The sequence below is a fragment of the Lycium ferocissimum genome, chromosome 12 (assembly GCF_029784015.1).
Source record: "Lycium ferocissimum isolate CSIRO_LF1 chromosome 12, AGI_CSIRO_Lferr_CH_V1, whole genome shotgun sequence".
In the NCBI taxonomy this organism is placed as follows: domain Eukaryota; kingdom Viridiplantae; phylum Streptophyta; class Magnoliopsida; order Solanales; family Solanaceae; genus Lycium; species Lycium ferocissimum.
Window position 1 is genome coordinate 26,098,810 of NC_081353.1, and position 18,090 is coordinate 26,116,899.

General features: G+C 34.7%; 1 protein-coding gene across 1 annotated transcript; it reads right to left on the bottom strand.

Moving 5' to 3' along the window:
* Positions 1–10,249: 10,249 nt before the first annotated feature.
* Positions 10,250–15,457, bottom strand: LOC132040881 (protein LURP-one-related 5-like). The gene is made up of 2 exons (XM_059431570.1): positions 15,122–15,457; positions 10,250–10,796 (listed from the first exon to the last, which is right to left on the bottom strand). Exons 1-2 carry the CDS (start codon positions 15,341–15,343, stop codon positions 10,359–10,361), a joined length of 660 nt encoding a protein of 219 aa, XP_059287553.1. The 5' UTR covers positions 15,344–15,457; the 3' UTR covers positions 10,250–10,358.
* Positions 15,458–18,090: the final 2,633 nt, after the last annotated feature.

Here is an 18,090-nt window from a genome sequence, read left to right on the forward strand (position 1 = left end):
AGCAACTTTGCATAAGATTGACAAAACCGAGAAAATTACCCATACTCCTTAATTTATGAGTAGCAGCTCGTGATCACCCTCATTTAAATCTACATCTATACATCAACTACCAATATTACTCATTTGGTGTAAGAATATAACGTCTATATGGACAAGAAAACGAAGACACTTCAATTTAATCGATTGCTTGCATAAAGATGGTAATCAATATATAACATTTCACAAGATTGATAAAACCAAGAAGGTCAACCTTCCTCCCTGATAGGTTGTAGGTTTGCAGCTCCCAGTCACCATTAAGAGCCCGTTTGGATTAGCTGAAAAAAGTGACTTTTAAGCATAAGTGCTTAAGTATTTTTAAGTGTTAGAGATTATTTGTAAATAAGCGATTACGTGTTTGGATAAAAGTGATTAAATGATTTTTAGAAGTAAGGGGCCAGTATTTGAAAGTACAAGAGAGGGACCGTGGTGTAAGTGACATCGACTAGGTTAGACCGGCACTTGTCGCTTGCTGTTCGAGAACACTAGTAAAATGCGAAGGTAAATGACAAAGAGTTTTATCTTTAGTTCGGCCCGAGAGGAATCCTAGTCCGTCCCCTTGGGGCAAGGTGCGCTTTTCGTTAAAGGTTTGGTACAATCGAGGTTTGAATGGAGCTCCTACGTCTACACTCAATCGCTCTTAATCTTTTTGATACAAAGCCTCACAAGCTGTATTATAACTCTCCTTTCTTTTTTCTTACACTATAAATCACTCGTCGATCAATGTTTATAAAAAATAAATGCACGATCTTAAGAGAATGAGACTAAGCATATTTCTTGTGTTTGTGAAGCGGCCTTTTATATCCCGGCCATCTTCACGCGAGAGATCAACCCTTGGTTTGATCTTTGGAAACGGAATTAACTCGATCTATTTCCAAGAATAAATAGCCATTCCCTTTTTCCGCGTTGAGGCGGCATTATCAATCAACAAGATTATTACACTTCATGAGATATTCCTTTTAATGTTGGAGATGGCCTTTCCTTCCTTGAAGGGTCTTTTGTGTATTCCTTAACAATGTTGTAGATATCTTTCCTTTCTTGAACGATTTAACATAGGATGAATCTTCCACTCGTCTCGTTAGGGTATCCGCCTTCACTTGAGTATGCTACCTTTCCAATGTGGCTCCACGTCTCGATAGAGGTCGTGGGCTCATATATATTCAACTTGTGCGATTCAATTATTATGCCCCTGCACAAGTAAAATTGTCATCTCTTGACACTAACAATCTCCCGAGGATGACAATTTTAAATAATATGTAGTCAACTTCCCTAATATGCTCCACGAATGGGTGGATGCTCACGAATGGAGGTGGCTCCCCACTTTAGTCGACTAGTCCTTGTAGGCTCCCCACTGAGCGTTGACTATCTAGTTCTCCCCACTTTGGCATCACTCGAGATAAAGGCAAAAGCAAACGTGAGCATAGATATAGACTTATGTATAAGATGCTAAACGATTGTGTGGGAGTTAAACCAAAGTCACGGCATAACACAAACATAAGTCGCAAAAACATTGTTTAAACGGACTAAAACAACCAAATAAAAAACTATTCTTAGTCGGAAAAGGCGGACAACGAAGGAAATGAGCCGCATTCCGGATAGCATCGCCCCAATTAGGCGTTCAGACGAGAACTAACAAAGCTTGGCGGACGGTTTGATATAACGGCATCAGTTAACCGTTAGAGACATGGCACCGTTTCCTTAGTCGTACACGAATCTTCTCTGCGGGTGGATGCCTTTAAGTCTTTGATGGACTCGATTTTTTTCCATAGAGGAAAGTTTGGCGAGTTCTGCGCAAACATTTAGCTAGTAGAGAGGAGTCGCGATTTTTGGCACTAAGGACCGGGTGTCCTCGTAGACCTCGCTTTAGCACAAGAATCATTGCTCAGACATACCCATTGCTACAGGCCCTGAGTTGCTGTATTTGATTAACTAGAGTAATGGGATAGTCGACTAAATCGATTTTGTAGACTTCAAGTATGCGAGAGATGAGCATACCATATGGAAGGCTAGAAGGATTGGAAGCACACTCAATTATGTAGTTGATGATGATGGAGGACAAATTGATTTTCTTCTTGGAGAGAAGGAAAAAATCAAAGATAGCATCACGTTGGGAGATAGTAGAATAGGACCCAGCACGAGGGATAACAGTAGTCGCAACTATATGAGCCAGCACACGAGCCTCAAAAGAGATGTTGGACGGACCAATTTGAGCGAGCGGAGTGGAATTTGAAAGAGTTTTCTTAACATCATCAAAGACACTTCAGAGATTCGGGCAGGGAATTTTGGGTAGTTAGGAAAATCATCTACTATACAACCAAAAATAGAGTCAGAGACGAACGGTTTAGCATAATGTGGGTACCAAGAACCATTGTTCTGTTCATTAGCCTTAGAGGACCGAAGATTTGCATAAAACATACGAACATTTCATACACATGAGGAGGGGTTTTGAAAAAGTTTTCCCAACCTTGATAGACAAATAAGTGTTTTACTTTTGCCATATGGTCAAGATCAACAATCCTACAGGAGACGATGGTTTTGTCTTGAGAGACGAGAAAACCGTTCTTGATGGTGGTCATCCCAAAATTTTTGCGAAGATCAAGGGGTTTATCGGTAATGGTTTTGATTTCTTGGAGGAGGTGGAGCATATCGACGAAGCTCGTTTTCAGATTGCCAGGTGGAACGGAGTCGGAGCGTCGAGAGGGAGGAGTCGCGGAGGGTTACGATGCATAGAGCGGGGAGAGAGACTCTTACAATTTCTTGAGCCTTAAGCTTTGGCGTGTGGAGAAGAAGAGGGGTTTCGCATTTTTCGCCATTGGAGAGACGAGTACGGACGGAAGGGTTGGCGGGGGAAAGGTAGAGAGGTGGGGAAAGGGTTTATGAGGATACGGATGAAAAAGAGGATTTTATGGGAAAGTAAAGAGGAGGTAAACATGGGAAGATGGGACGGTTATAATTTGGATGGAAATACAATTTATGGCAAAGATTTGATTAATGAAAATTATGCCATGATTTCTACAAAAAAATTAGGCATTTATCAATAATTCCCGGGTCTTCTTAGCGTGCGAAACGTTCTTCAAGAAGAGGCTTAGTAAAAATATCAATGGAGCGGTTTTAAAATGTTAACAAAAACTATTTCAAAATCTCCTACTGTGGACATGATTTCGATAAAATAATTGCTTAATATCTATATGTGCCTTGAATGATGCTCGGGATTTTTGGACGGACGAGATGCACTCGGGTGCCACGGAAAATTTTGATAGGTTTAAAAAACAAGTCACAATCGCTTAGTTGATAAGCATCCAAATTATTTTGTGCGACACATGTATTTGGTCGATGTCGAGAGAGAGAGGCGATCCTTGTTTTTGCTGCTTCCGGAAATAAGAGATTTTCTAGAAGTTGGCAAGTACCATTGGTACTTTTTCTATCATCTTCATCCACTATGTACGCCAAAAACCTTCAAGTGTAAAATCATTTTGTGTTGGGATACCATAACGATAATTGATTTGTTCCGTAAGGTATCTAATAATAAAAGCAGCAATGATCGATAAGGGATTTGCGTAGCGAGGAATCTAGCCACACTGCTGCCGAGGCATGGATGACCTTGGGTGGCAACGATCCAATGATACCGCGATACTTAGTTTCGTCGAAAACGGATCTTTTCCTCATATCAAAATTACAAGTAGGACTCGTTGGAGTTCTCGAGCTTTTGACAGTGGACATTCCAGGAATTTTTGAACGAGTTCCTTGGCATACTTTGCTTGACATATAAATATTCCCTTTTGTCGTTTGATGAATTTGTAGTTTCAAAAAAAAGAATTTTAATTCTCCTCGAGGTCATACTCGTTTCGAACTCGCTTTGCATAAGATCGTTTCCTTGTACATAGAGGGTTAGAGCTTCCAAAAATAATATCATCAACATAAATTTGTATAATGAGATTTTCTAAGGAGGATCGTTTAATAAAAGTGTCGTATCGATCTTTCCTCGGAGAAAACCGTGACTTACCAAAAAGAGCTTGGTTCATACCGTACCGCAGAGCTTGTTTAAGACCATATAAAGCTTTAGTTAATTTAAAAACGTGATAGGGAAATTTTGGATTTTCAAAACTCCCGTTTGTTTGACATATACTTCTTCTTCAATGAACCCGTTTAGAAAAGCACTTTTGACATCCATTTGAAAAAGTTTGAATTTTTAAAAGAGTATATGTAAGCGAATTCCTAATATGGATTCCAAAACGAGTCCAAAAGTTTCATCATAGTCAACTCCTTCTTGTTGTGAGTATCCTTGAGTAACAAGTCGGGCTTGTTTCTAACTACTTCTCGAGCCTCATTTAGCTTGTTCTGTATACCCATTTTGTGCCAATGATTGACGCGTTTTTAGGTTTGGGAACTAGATCCATACCTTGTTCTTTTAACCGATCCAAGTTCCTCTTCCACATAGCTTTTACCCGGTGTTCATCTTTTAAGGCGTCACCAACTTTCTTTGGTTCATATCGAGGGCAAAGCAAGATTTACATTATTCTTACTAGATGCGGTTCGGTTTTCATCCTTCCATTGATGTCTCCAATAACAAATTTCTTTGGATAGTCGGGAGTCCTTCGTTTGGGATTGCTCTGATAGTAACATCGATCGACCGGGTGTTTCGGTAGTCAACTCATGTGATGCCTTTTCTTCGGCGGTCCCGTAACCACCGCAATAGATATTTGACTGTCTTCTTCATCCGCAATTTTCTTGTCTCGGCCAATGGATTAGTATCATCGGAAATACAACATGAATAGACTCTTCAATAGATAAAGTACGTTTGTTAAAAATTCTATAGATCTTTCTAGTAGGGAATAACCAAGAAATATACCTTCATCACTGAGGATCAAACTTACCAAGGTTTTCCTTTCCATTATTGTGAACAAAACACTTACATCCAAAAGGTAAAGTAACTAATATTTGGTTTCTTACCGTCCATAGCTCTATAAGGAGTTTTCTTGAGAATTGGTCTAATTAGACATCGCCAAATATGACATCTTTGCACTTCGACCCAAAAGTGATGTGGTAAGTTTGTTTCTACGATCATTATTCTTGCCATATCTGAAGGTTACGTGCTTCCGTTCAACCACACCATTTTGTTGCGGAGATCGAGGTGAGGAGAAATTGTGTGTGTACCACCATTGCGAGAATTCTTCAAAGTCTTGTTTTCAAATTCTCCTCCATGATCACTTCTAATGGAAGTGATGTAATATCCTTTCTCAGCGAACTTTCTCACAAAAAAACTTAAAATTCTTTAGAGTATCATCTTTATGAGCAAGAAATATTAACCGGGAAGCTCGAGAGGTCATCTATTAAAAATGCATACCTTTTTCCTCCAATGCTAGCGATTCTAGTAGGACCAACAAGATCCATATGAAGTAGGCGCAAAGGTTTAGATGTAGACACACTATCTTTTGAATTGAAGGAGTTTCTAGTTTGTTTACCTTTTTAACACGAATCGCATATATGATCTTTGGTGTAATCGAGTTTTGGCAATCTTATTACAAGATCATGTCTTGCCCGGTTTTTTCTCAATTAGGCGCATACTTGCCGCGTCACCTCGTCGTCACCCATCCCGATCTTCTCCCATTGAAACCGGACATATATGACCCGTGTAGGATTTTTGACGAGAGTCCAGAGACATTTTTGTTTCGCTTGGTCCCGGAAAGAATTTTTATCCCAAGCGAGTCCTACACAACCATTTTACTAAACCTTACCTCGAGATCGAGTCACATGTGACTTACACTTAAAAGATTGTACTTAAGTCCCTTTACCAACCAAACATTAGAAATGTCGGAAGAATTATCAAAGTAATAGTCCAATACCGATTACCGGCTCCGGTTGAGTTGTCTCCAAAGGTTACTAATCCTCCATTTAAAAGTCTTGACTAATTTGAATAGACTTTTGTCGCATTGTCAAAAAGTCTTGAACACGCACTATCTAGATACCATTTTCCCTTTTTTTCTTTTTCTTGTGGTGTTCACCGCAGACGAAATTTTTACTTTTGTTTAGGTACGAGGGTTCTTGAGTCCTTGATGGTTAGTTTCAAAGCAATTACTTTTCTTGGGTTTCCATACCCATCCAGGTGCATTTGAAAAACGAAATCTAAAGTTATGATAGGCATGGCCAAGTTTTCCACAACAGAAGCATGTTTGAAGGAGTTTTCCTTCACCTTTACCAGCATTGTTTGACTTTATGTATTCCGGACTTTCTTCCGGAGACTTAAAGGTTCTAGTTGATTTATCGGTTTTAAAAAAACGAGTTGTCTTCCCTTTAAAATTATCGGTCATTGGTAAGACCTTTTTCCCCGCGCTAGACTTATTTTCATCGATTAAAGCGGTTTGGGTGGTATAACCGTGACCGGAAGGTTTCGGTAAAATATCTATTTTGGATTGTAAATTGTAAACTTCATTTTGAAAGAATTTTTTTCTTTTTGCATTTCTAATTTTGACTCCCACTCCTTTTTTTCTTTTTTCAATTTCCTATATTCATCAAAGACATTATTTAGGTCTACAAAAGTTTGATCTAATAATTCTTGAGTTTCTTCACATTTAGAGCAGGGATGGAACTTACCTTGCTGCTTTCTTCGAGAGCCATGAAACATACATTTCAATTTCTTGCTTTAAAAGAAATTTCATCTTCAAAACTGAAAGCTCTTTGTTTTTATAACTTCCTAGTTGGTTTTCTTTCTTGTCTAGACATTCGGATGTGATATGGCCATATTTTCCACATTCATAACACTTCCCATAATTCTTTGTTGCCGTAAAAGCCTTTCCTTTTCTAAAGTTTGAGACCTTTTCTATTATTTCTTGATCGTCTCATGGCTTCTATCGCATGCTGGAAATCATGGAAACTTCTTCTTCTTTAAAGTCATTATCGTGCTCTTCAACTTGAGCCTTGAAAGCATTCACTTTCTTCTTTTTCATCCTTCGATATCTTTGAATGTGATTTTTTCAAATCTTTGTCAGTTTATCTTAACCATCATCATAAGTGAACTTATCCAGATTTCCATCTTCCAGGACAATTGCTTTGGTTTCCCAAGTTTTTGGTAGACCGGCTAACAAGTTTTCTTACTTGTTGAGAGTTGGTGTAAGTTACTCCATGGGATTTGAGTTCTCCAATGATCTTGTTTGAATCTTGTGAACATTGATCAAGGTTCTCATCGTCCTTCATTATGAAGGCCTCATAATCGTGTCTTAGAGCATCAATTTTTTGTTTCCACCTTTGATGTTTCTTCATAGGTGACCTCAAGCTTATCCCACATTTCTTTGGCGATCACAATTTGAAATTTTTGCATACTCTTCTCCATGCATGCAGTGGGAAGGCAAGGCATGATGGTTTATTTACGTGTCTCTTGTTGTTCTTTGGTAATGTCATGTGACATCAATTGTTGAAGTATCCGTGTCTTCCTTGTTTTCGTCTTTGGTTTTTGGAATGGGTTTAGGCCCTCTTAATCACAATCCGAGGCTTGATAATTAAGTGACGCACAAATATTTTGAACCTTTCTTCCGTTATCAATAGTGTTCACCATTGAAAGATTGGTTAACATGTGGAGTGCCCATCAAATATTGCTCCAGGAATTTGATATCTAGTCATTTGATCTTTCTCACGTGCGGTTAAGTAGTGAGATAGCTACCGATACCAATTGAAATGCAATAGAGTAAATTTTTCATTCATGAAGTCGATTAGGTTAGATCCTGTCGGTTTTGCTTAGAATAACACTAATAGTAAACGCAAAAGGTAAATGACACAAAGAGTTTTATCTTGCATTAAAGTGAATCCTAGTTCAGGCCCCTCAGTTTACAACTCTCTGCATGACTTTTCGTTAAAGGTTTGGTACAATCGAGAAAAGCTCTACGTCTACATAATCGCTCTTAATCTTTTTGATACAAAGCCTACATTAAGCCGTATTATAACTCTCCTTTTTTTTTTTCTTACATATAAATCACTCGGACATACAATGTTTATAAAAAGTAAAGTACTACCCCAAGATTAGACTAAGCATATTTCTTGTGTTTGTAAGAATTTTATACGTTTTAGGCTATTCCATAAGATCAACGAAGACATTTGATCTTTGGAAACGGAATTAACGATCTATTTCAAGAATAAGGCCGGGAAAGATGGTTGTGCGTTGAGGCAAAATTATCATCAACAAGATTATTACACTTCATGAGATATTCCTTTTAATGTTGGAGATGGCCTTTCCTTCCTTGAAACAATTTGGTACTGCTAGAATATTTCTTCTTTAATGTTGTAGATATATTTTCCTTTCTTGAACGATTTAGTACGGCTGGAGAGTACTATTGTTAGCCATCATCTCGTTAGGGTTGGGAAGTCTTCACTTTAGCGAGCCGGTGTTGGGGCTGTTTTATAAATCTCGTTAGCGCTTTTGTGAGCTCATACATATTCCTTGTGCGATTCAATTATTATACCTGCTTAAAGTAAAATTGTCATTATAAAAACTTGACACTAACAGTATTGAAATTAACAGAAAATATAAGGGATAAAAGGGTAAAGTTGTTGGTCAAACCAAAATGGCTTTTAAGCCTAAAAAAATAAGTTGGGGTTGAGCAACTTCTTGATTTTGACTTATTTTAAACCACTTTTTAACTTAATTTAAGTTGTTTTCTATTTTTGTCAAACACTCAAATAAGTTAAAAACGGCTTATAAGCTGGTTTGACCAACTTATAAGCCGATCCAAACGGGCTCTAACTTAATTTCAAGTATGATCATTGAACGTTCGTTATCTAACAAAAAGTAAGAAAAGAGCTTAATAGCCAAAAAATATTTAAAATAAATCAATCCAAACACCCTCACAGTCAAGAAAGAAAAAAAAATTGAACATTAAAGTAATTGAAGACACCTTTCCATACGTTATATTACTTCATTTAATTTCTTCTATAGTATTTGGCTTTGATGACATTTATCATTCTCTTCTGGGACCTAAGACACTTGAAGAATCTTTTCGCTTCTTTGGTTATCTCTAAAAAGATCTAAATAAAATGACCACAATTTTAGGTATTCACTTAATCTTGTTAGGGATAGGTGTTTTTCTTGTAATATTCAAGGGTCTTTACTTTGGGGGCGTATATGATATCTGGGCTTCGGGAGGGGGAGATGTAAGAAAAATTATCAATTTGACGCTTAGCCCGGATATCATATTTGGTTATTTATTAAAATTTCCTTTTGAAGGGGAAGGATGGATTGTTAGTGTGGACGATCTAGAAGATATAATTAGAGGACATATATGGTTAGGTTCTATTTGTATACTTAGTGGAATCTGGCATATCTTAACCAAACCCTTCGGATGAGCTCGATTGGATATGGCTTCAACTATCTCCGTGGCCCGTCAATTAGTTAACCATCAACATATTTTAGTTAATGATCACATAGTAGATATACCGAGTTAATGAGGAACCGTATGAGGTGAAAATCTCATGTATGATTTTGTAGAGTGATAGTAAAGCTAACTTATCTGTCAACTTTTCCGCTATCACCCCAAAAAAACTGAACTCTGGATTACGTAAAGTTGTCATAACTGAACTTTTACCGGCTATAACTCATGTAAAGTCTTATTATAACAGCAATTTAGAAAATATTTCTTATCTCACGAAGACATGAGATAAGACCATTATTGATTATAGCGATTAAACCTGCGCAATAAGATGACTCTAATGTTACGGTGGATAAAAGTTTGTGACTTTAATGTTACCATAAGAAAAGTTCGGTTACTTAAGTAACCCAGAATAAACATAGTTTAAGGACCCTTACTCACTATAACAATAAAACATGTGCATCAAGATGACTTAAATGTTATAATGGGTAAAAGTTTGTGACTTTACTATTATCAGAAGTAAAATTTTGTAATGTTAAAACTTTATTGTAATAATGGGCCAAGTTCAAGTACTTTAATGCAAATAAAATTAGTTTATGACTACTGAGGCAAATCTAACTTGTAAAGATGGAGCCAGGATTTGAAACTTATGACTTATAGGTTGTGGATTCTAATCTTTTTTAAGTTATCAGGTTCTAAATTAATGTTAATTTGTACATATTCAATGGATTTTTAAGTCAAATACAGAATTTGAACCAAAGATACTGAGTTCGGCCAAATCCGGAGCCGACACTCTAGCTCCTCATTACTAACTTGTAACCTATAAGTTCACGTAAATTCATTAATTTTTGCCCAAACCGTAATATGTATTAAAACATTTACTAAATATCCGCAAATATTTGATTATGAATCCAAACTTAGCTCACTGTAGAGCTCATAAATTTCATATTATGAATTAATAAGTAATGCTCAATGTCCAAAAGTGAAATTAACCATATCACCACTCTCTTTATAGTCATGCCCTTCCATTTGATCAAGGACAAGCACTAAAGCCATGATGAATGCCCCATCAATGCCAGCCTTAAGACACAACAAGAAAACATCCTTGCCCAATACAACCTTTGCGTCAGAGTCCATTTTCCTTTCGATCTCAGCTACAACCACTTTAGTTTCTTCTTCTTCACTACCGCTCTCTGTAATTCTAGGATTATTATTGTACAAGATTTTGCAGCTCCTTTGCACGTATGAGCCTTCAATTTTGAATTCTTGAATTGGATCAGTATTGTGGACTTGTGCTACTATGTCATATCTTCCTATTATTGATGACTTGTGAATGGTGAAGATTGGTTCTTGCCCTTCGTTTTTCTCTCCAAGAAATCCTTCCCACCTTTGATGAAGGCTTGGCTTCTAGAGTATTTGAAAGAGAGAAAACGAGTATACATAATTAGAGCTCTCTATAACAACATCCTTATATAATAACTATGATTGTTCATGTTATGTTGTTTTATATATTCCCTTTAACAGCAATTCGCTATAGCAGTAAAAAAAGCATTTGAATAAACGTTGTCGTTACAGAGAGGTTTCATTGTATAGCTTTAGGAAGAGGATTGAATTATGTTTCTCTTACTCAAAGAAACTCAAAGTTGTTATTATTATAGTGTAAGAAGAGAAATCAACAATTGTAAGAATTTCAAGAAGGATTTGAGTTGCTTGGGTTGTTTGATCGTGTTAATTATTTTTTTGATTTGTTTGTCACTTTTGCGGAAAAGCAAATAGACTAGAACACTTGTCATTTTACAAAATGAAGAAAGTATTTATTCTCTTCGTTCCATCCTTATTAATGTGAGAAATTTCCATTAATTACTCACTAAAAGAAATATAAAAGTAATTTAGTTAAGAAAATATTACTTTCTTCATTTTAATTTATGTGGCAGTATTTGACTAGACAATAAATTTAAAGAAAAGAAGTTTAAAACTTGTGATTTAAAACAAATCCTAAATATTTATACAATTATAAATCATTTCATTAAGAGTAAAAAAAAAAAAATACATATATATTTCTTACTCATTTTTGGAACAGACTCAGAAAGAAAGTATATAATACAAAAATATTTTCCTAAATGATGTGACAACTTTAATGACCAATAAGAAGAACCGGATATTAGTTTAGCACTAGCATTATACTTTAGTTTCCACTTTATCACTCATGCAGAGAATAGAGTACTTTTTTTTTTATTATTATTTGTAGAAAGAGAATAAAATCTTTTTTGACAGAAAATGATAATTTAAAATTCCTTTACTTCTTTTAATTTCTCGTTCTTCTTTTTCATTAGTCAAATACTTCAACAAGTAAAACACAATGAATTGACGAGTATCAGAATGGGCACTTGAAATTACACACTTGTGTTAGGTCAGGATTGAGTTATTAGGCAAGTTTTATATTCTTAATCCTATATATAGGAAGGTTGAGTTACTTATAAGCAAAGACTCCAAGGAATATAATTAAAGTTGTCGTTGTTTTGTTAAATGTTTGGACTATTATTTATGATGCTTCACTAAATCTTTACTAGGATCTTATTAAAACTTAAGCATGTATTTATTATAGTGCTCTATTTTGGTCTTACAATTTATGAGAAAACATCCCATTACTTGAAGAACACCCCAAAATAAGTTTAAGGGGAAAGCTACTCTGTCAAAAAAATATCATCCTTCGGGCGTGGAATCAGAAAAATATATCCGGTTCTTCTTTTAATTTGTCAACTTTTTTCTCTTTTCTTTTGAGAGTCAATTTCCATGATTTTTCCAAGGACCTTCCAGATAGGCCCCGTTTGGATGGTTTCAAACCACTAGTTTTAGACATGCAATTTGAATATTTTAAGTTGTATTTTCTCTTATAGACATAAAAATCCCACAAATTGTGAAAACTATCAAAAATTCTCAATTCTTATACAATCTTACCAAATGAGCAAGTCATAGTTCATAACAAAATTAGTACACTACTAGAAGGCCTTTCTAAAAATACAACATCAATTAATCAAACTTTAGTTCAATAAAGACGAAAATTTAACATGAATAGTAATGTAACTACTCTTTAATATAATCCTCCCACATAAATTAACGGTTGGTAGACGTAAATAAAGGTTGGTGGAAGTTAATGAAATTGGTAAATGATTAATGGGGGTAATTGTTAAAAATATCTACCAACTTATGGGTTTTTTTTTTTTACAAAATATAAACTTATGGGTTAAATTTTATATTTAAAAAAGTTGAAACCATGGTTTCAAACCCCAAATCATGTCTTTTTGGATGATTTGGGGTTTGAAACCATGAGTGAAACTTGCGCATGTCCAAACAAATTGGTTTGGTCAATTCAAACCATGGTTTGAAAACGCATGGCCAAACGCCTACTAAATTCAAAAGATTTCATTTGGCATTTGGAGATGAAAATCTAATTTAGCTGAATATATACTGACCCTTAAATTTGCTAGTATATTTCATTTACATATTTGAACTATAATTTGTTCTAATTAAGCACTTGAACACATCATAAAGTGTATCTACTGGACATTTCCAATTCAAATTTTATTTTCTTGCAAACGTTTTCGAATGTCTATATAAATAAGTTAACACCATAATGTCACCTTCTTAATTTATACAGATTAGCACATGCATGCAGCTTTATGACTTTTTGAGGCTAATTTGTACGCTAGCGTTTGGCCATAGATTTTGGAACAGATTTTAAAAAATTATCTTCAAATATCTATTTGGCCACAGATTTTGGATTAGATTTTGAAAATCCTTCTTCAAAAAAATTTCAAATTCCTAAAACTAGTCCAGACCATTTTTTAGGTTTTGGACTTCTATTCACAAAACTTTAAATTTTTTCCTAGTAAAATGCATGTCCAAATACAATTTCAAGTTCCAAAAATCACAACTTCAAAAACTCAAATTTTCAACTTCAAAATCTATGGCGAAATAGGATCTACGTATATTTAAATGAGGTAACTACTTATCTACATCACATATATTTGAAAGCACACTCAATTTAAAAAAAAAAAAAAAATGAGCCAAAACTATCTGATAAAAATATTTTATATATACGTTTCCGTGTGCAATTAAAACATACCATAATTCAAATATCTGAAATATACACCAAATTGAAGGGACAATTGATGTATTCATTAAACTGACTCAAATAATCAGTTTCGAAAATTTCCACCTCCTTTTTGTACAAAAACAATAACAATATACCAGGTGTAATTTCACAAGTGGGGTTTGAGGAGAATATATTTTAAATGGCATATAGATTGTTATTCCCGATAGACCCTCTGCTTTAGGAAAGTGTTTTCAAAACAGAGTTGAAAGAAAGAGAGTGAATCCCACTTTACCCCCTAACATTTAAGGGTTGGGAAACAATATCCCCTTCACATATTGAATGAGAACGATAACCCCCTTATGTAATACTTTCCGGTAAGAGTTTTCTTTTTTAAAATAAAGATCTTTTTTCTTTTTCTTTCTAGAATTAAAATGTAAAAACGAAAAAAGGGTCAAATATAACCCTATACTATAAGAAAAGGGTCAAATATACCCCTCGTTATACTTTTGGTTCAAATATACCCCTGCGTTATACTTTTAGTCCAAATATACCCCTTCCATTATACTTTGGCACAAATTTGCTCTCAATTTTGACGGAAAGACATGTGTCAAGTTCAGAATTAAATAACCCACTCCCAATTTTAAATATCCAATTTCTCTGAAAAAACCACCTATTTAACCGACCCGAAACTTGCAAACAAATGCCAATTGCACATTTATTAAAACATCAAAAATCATTCTACCATTAGCAACATTTCAATATTCTAATATGCTGAGATAGAGACTAAATATCACTCAACATATCTTGAGTAATTCTAAGGAATATCTACGAGGAACTAATATGATCTCATGAACAAGGAAATTAGAAAATATATTGAGGGCTAGTGACGAAAAATAATATGGAGAACACATTCAGACAACCCAAAACGAAAGAAAATGCACAGTGACCTACTCCAGCCTTTGAACAATGTCTTGTTAAATCCCATTGAGAATAGCCAACGGTTATACAGGAGGGGAAAAAGTGTAATCAAGAGAAATAAGAGGTTTAATCAAGAGAATTAAGGGAGTGGGTTTTTTATTTATTTTTTGTATAGCACATTAATTTTAATACGAGGAAACTAAAAAAAAAAAAAAAAAGATAAATGGGTCCGGTCGGTTAAACGAGTAGTTTTTTAAAGGAATCGGGTATTTAAAATTAGGAGTGAGATATTTGATTCTGAGCTTGACATGGGCGTTTACGTTAAAATTGAGGGTAATTTACGTTAAAATTGAGGGTAAATTTGTGTCAAAGTATAATGAGAGATATATTTGGTTCAAAAGTATAACAAGGGGTATATTCAACCCTTTTCGTGGGTTACATTTGACTCTTTCCGTTTTTATATTTTAATTCTAGAACGAAAAAAGATCTTTATTTAAAAAAAGAAAAAGAAATCTCCTACTGGAAAGTATTACATAAGGGTTATCGTTCACATTCAATATGTGACGGGGTAATTATTTCCCAACCCTAATAATAGGGGATAAAGTGGAATTCACGTAAAGAAAAAATATCGACGGCAAAATAGTAAAATAAACAAATGATGAAAAAGAAAAAAGAAAGTATAAGAAAATATTCTAGTCTAGAAGAATAGAGAAGAGACCTTGCGTTGGAGGGTGACAAGAGAAGCACCAGTAGAATCCATGAGAATGAGTTCATCCTTGCTTCTTGAAGCGGGGCAATACGATTCCACCCGAAAAACAATTTCACCACCCGGATTATAAGCAATGAAACCATCACCAGGATAGAATAATGAACTCTTATGAATAGTCAGATTCATTTCTTCTTTGAAACAAAATCTCTCATTCACAATAGGACAACTCATCCTTCAAATTAATACTGCTGAATTTTGAAGAAGAGGTGAATATGTAATGGGGTATGAGCATTAATTATAACTTTGTTTTTTTTATTATTTTATTCATTGACGGTGGTGGGACTTTGAATTTATATTTTCAAGTAATTTTCTGATTTGGATGTTTGTCTCTACTTGAATAATATATGATTATATTATGCATGTTTATATCCAAATTATTAGCTGCACAACTTGCCTACCAAAATATTATACACTGCGGAAACCAAGAAAGCCTCGGAGTTTGGGAATTCTTAGTTGGGAAAGTAAATTCAAATTTTCTTTTCTAACTATAATAATTATAACTTGAAAAAAATATTGAATTTTTGTAAGTGGTTTAGAATGATAAATGTAACTCCCTCCATCTCATATTAGTTGTCCATGTTACTATAAATATTCATCCCAAAATATTTATCTATTTACAAAATCAAGATTAAGTTTTTCCTACTTTACTCTTAACATTAATTATTTTTTTAAGTTATTGTTCCCTCCGTTTCATAATAAGTGGATCTTTTAGCTCATGCATATCTCTTAAGAAATTGCTCATTCCTAGATAATTAGAAGTGTTTTTATTAACTCACCCCTAATCAAATTGTGCTTACATAATTAAATGCCTATAAAAAAAAAAGGTAGTTAATGAATTTTGATTATTTAAATAAGGGCAAATTTGGAAAAATCTGTCTAAAGTATTCTTGAAATCCTAAAGCATCACTTATTTTGAAAAAATTGATAAGCCTAAAAAATCACTTAATATGGAACGGAGTGAGTAATATTGATTAAAGTGCAATTAATTGAAGAGAGATATAATGAAATAAGATGCAATTAATATGACTTGCACGATTATTAAAATGAAATTACTACATTAATTATTTCCTTTGTCAATTACTTAGGCTATGATAAAACTTACGTTTATCTCCAAAAAAGAGAGAGAGGAGAAAGAGGAAGAGGAAGAATGAATTGAAAGAGGAGGAAGAGAAAGAGAAAAGCGATGAGTAGAACATATAGACGATAGAAAGAATTGTGAATGTGCTTTCAACGTCATGAAAAAATTCTAGATATCTAATTATGAACCTTAAGATATACATGACGAAGGATAAATGTAGCATTCTCTAATCAAGCCTATCAAGTGGGTCGGGCCAAACCCAACTAAGGGGTGTAAGGGCTGGGTTAGGTGGGATTTATTTGGGGGTTGGGCAGGATAAGGTGGACAACCCGCTAGCAAATTGGCCACTGTGAGCCCCGATGATACTATAAGCACCTGCCGTGCTCATTTCAAATTGAAAAAGAAAAAGAAAAGAAGAGATAAGTACTATATTTATTTATTACTAATAATAAATATTTTAAAAACATTATGTTCCAATAAATTAAGTGTCTCTTTTTACGGAGCACTTTAGTTTTCTTTAAAATTGTATTCAACTCAATATTTTAAATATATTGTGTTCCAATAAATTAAGGAGCCGCACTCATCCTTCAAATTTCAACTCCAATTACAATTTCAACTCCAATTACAAGGTATGAGCATTAATTATAACTTTTTTCTTTTTGATTATTTTATTCATTGACGGTGGTGGAATGTCAACTTTGATTTTTTATATCTGAAGTTATTTTCTGATTTGGATGTTTGGCTATACTTGAATAAAATAATTATATTATGGATGTTTGTCTCGTACTACTTGAATAATATGATTATATTATGGATGTTTTATCAATTAGCTGCAGAAGTTGCCTGCACCATAAGCCATAGTATATTAGTACAATATTTCCTCCGTACATTTTTACTTGTTCTGTATTGATTTGACACATTTATTAAAAAGTCTTAAATAAAATGTTAATTTTACTATATTGCCCTCATAATAATTAAGTCATCTAATTATTGAAATCAATAAAAAAACTTTTAATTTTTTTTTTTTTTTTTTTTTTTTGGTAACTAAACATTTTATTTACCAAGTAAGAGTTATGCACACAAGAGAAAATTCTGGCCACCTGTACAGTAGTCCCTAGGTGTAGAATCCATAAAAAACGTCGGAACAAACATCTCAACAGTCTACACTAGCCATAATCTAAGGATAAAAGTTCAGTTCCTGTATTCTACTAGCAAGTCGTAGTTGCGAACTTGCTCTACGCACACTATTCTGTATAATCGACCTCAATAGCAATGTTGGTGTCCTTTGTTTAGCCTGGAATACCCTGCAATTACGCTCCTGCCATATCATATAAATGCAGCAACCCAACGTGATCCTAAACATTTTTCCAGAACTGCTTCTGCCAACTGTGTTGTTTAGGATCCATGGCAGCTCATCAGTCCACTTCATCGCTTTCCTATTATATCCCTGCCATATCAGTACTTTTTCCCATATAACAGCTGAGTAGTCACACTCAAAGAAGAGGTTATCAACGCTCTCATTAGTTTCATCACACAGTGGGCAGATTGCATCATTTATCAGACCCCATTTCAAAAGTCTATCACGAGTGTACAGCCTTCCCTGAAGTGCAAGATAGAGAATGAAGGTCCATTTTGGTGCCCCATTGTTGTTACAAATCACTCGTCTCCATGGCGCTTTTGGTACTGGCCCCTCAATTTCAGGTACAGGTTTTTGACAGAGAATTCCTGCATATTTTGCACTTGTTGTAGGTCATAACCTGCTTCCTCTAAAGCAGCCTTGGACTTCAAAATCTTCCTAAGCACCCAAGAGGCTTGCTTAGGCATAACATCCCATATAGAT

Excerpts from the sequence above, each read along its gene's own strand:
- LOC132040881 (XM_059431570.1), bottom strand. The coding sequence starts at position 15,343 with ATGAGTTGTCCTATTGTGAATGAGAGATTTTGTTTCAAAGAAGAAATG. Across the intron at positions 10,797-15,121 it reads TTGTCACCCTCCAACGCAAG|AAGCCAAGCCTTCATCAAAG; the intron begins GTCTCTTCTCTA and ends CAAATACTCTAG.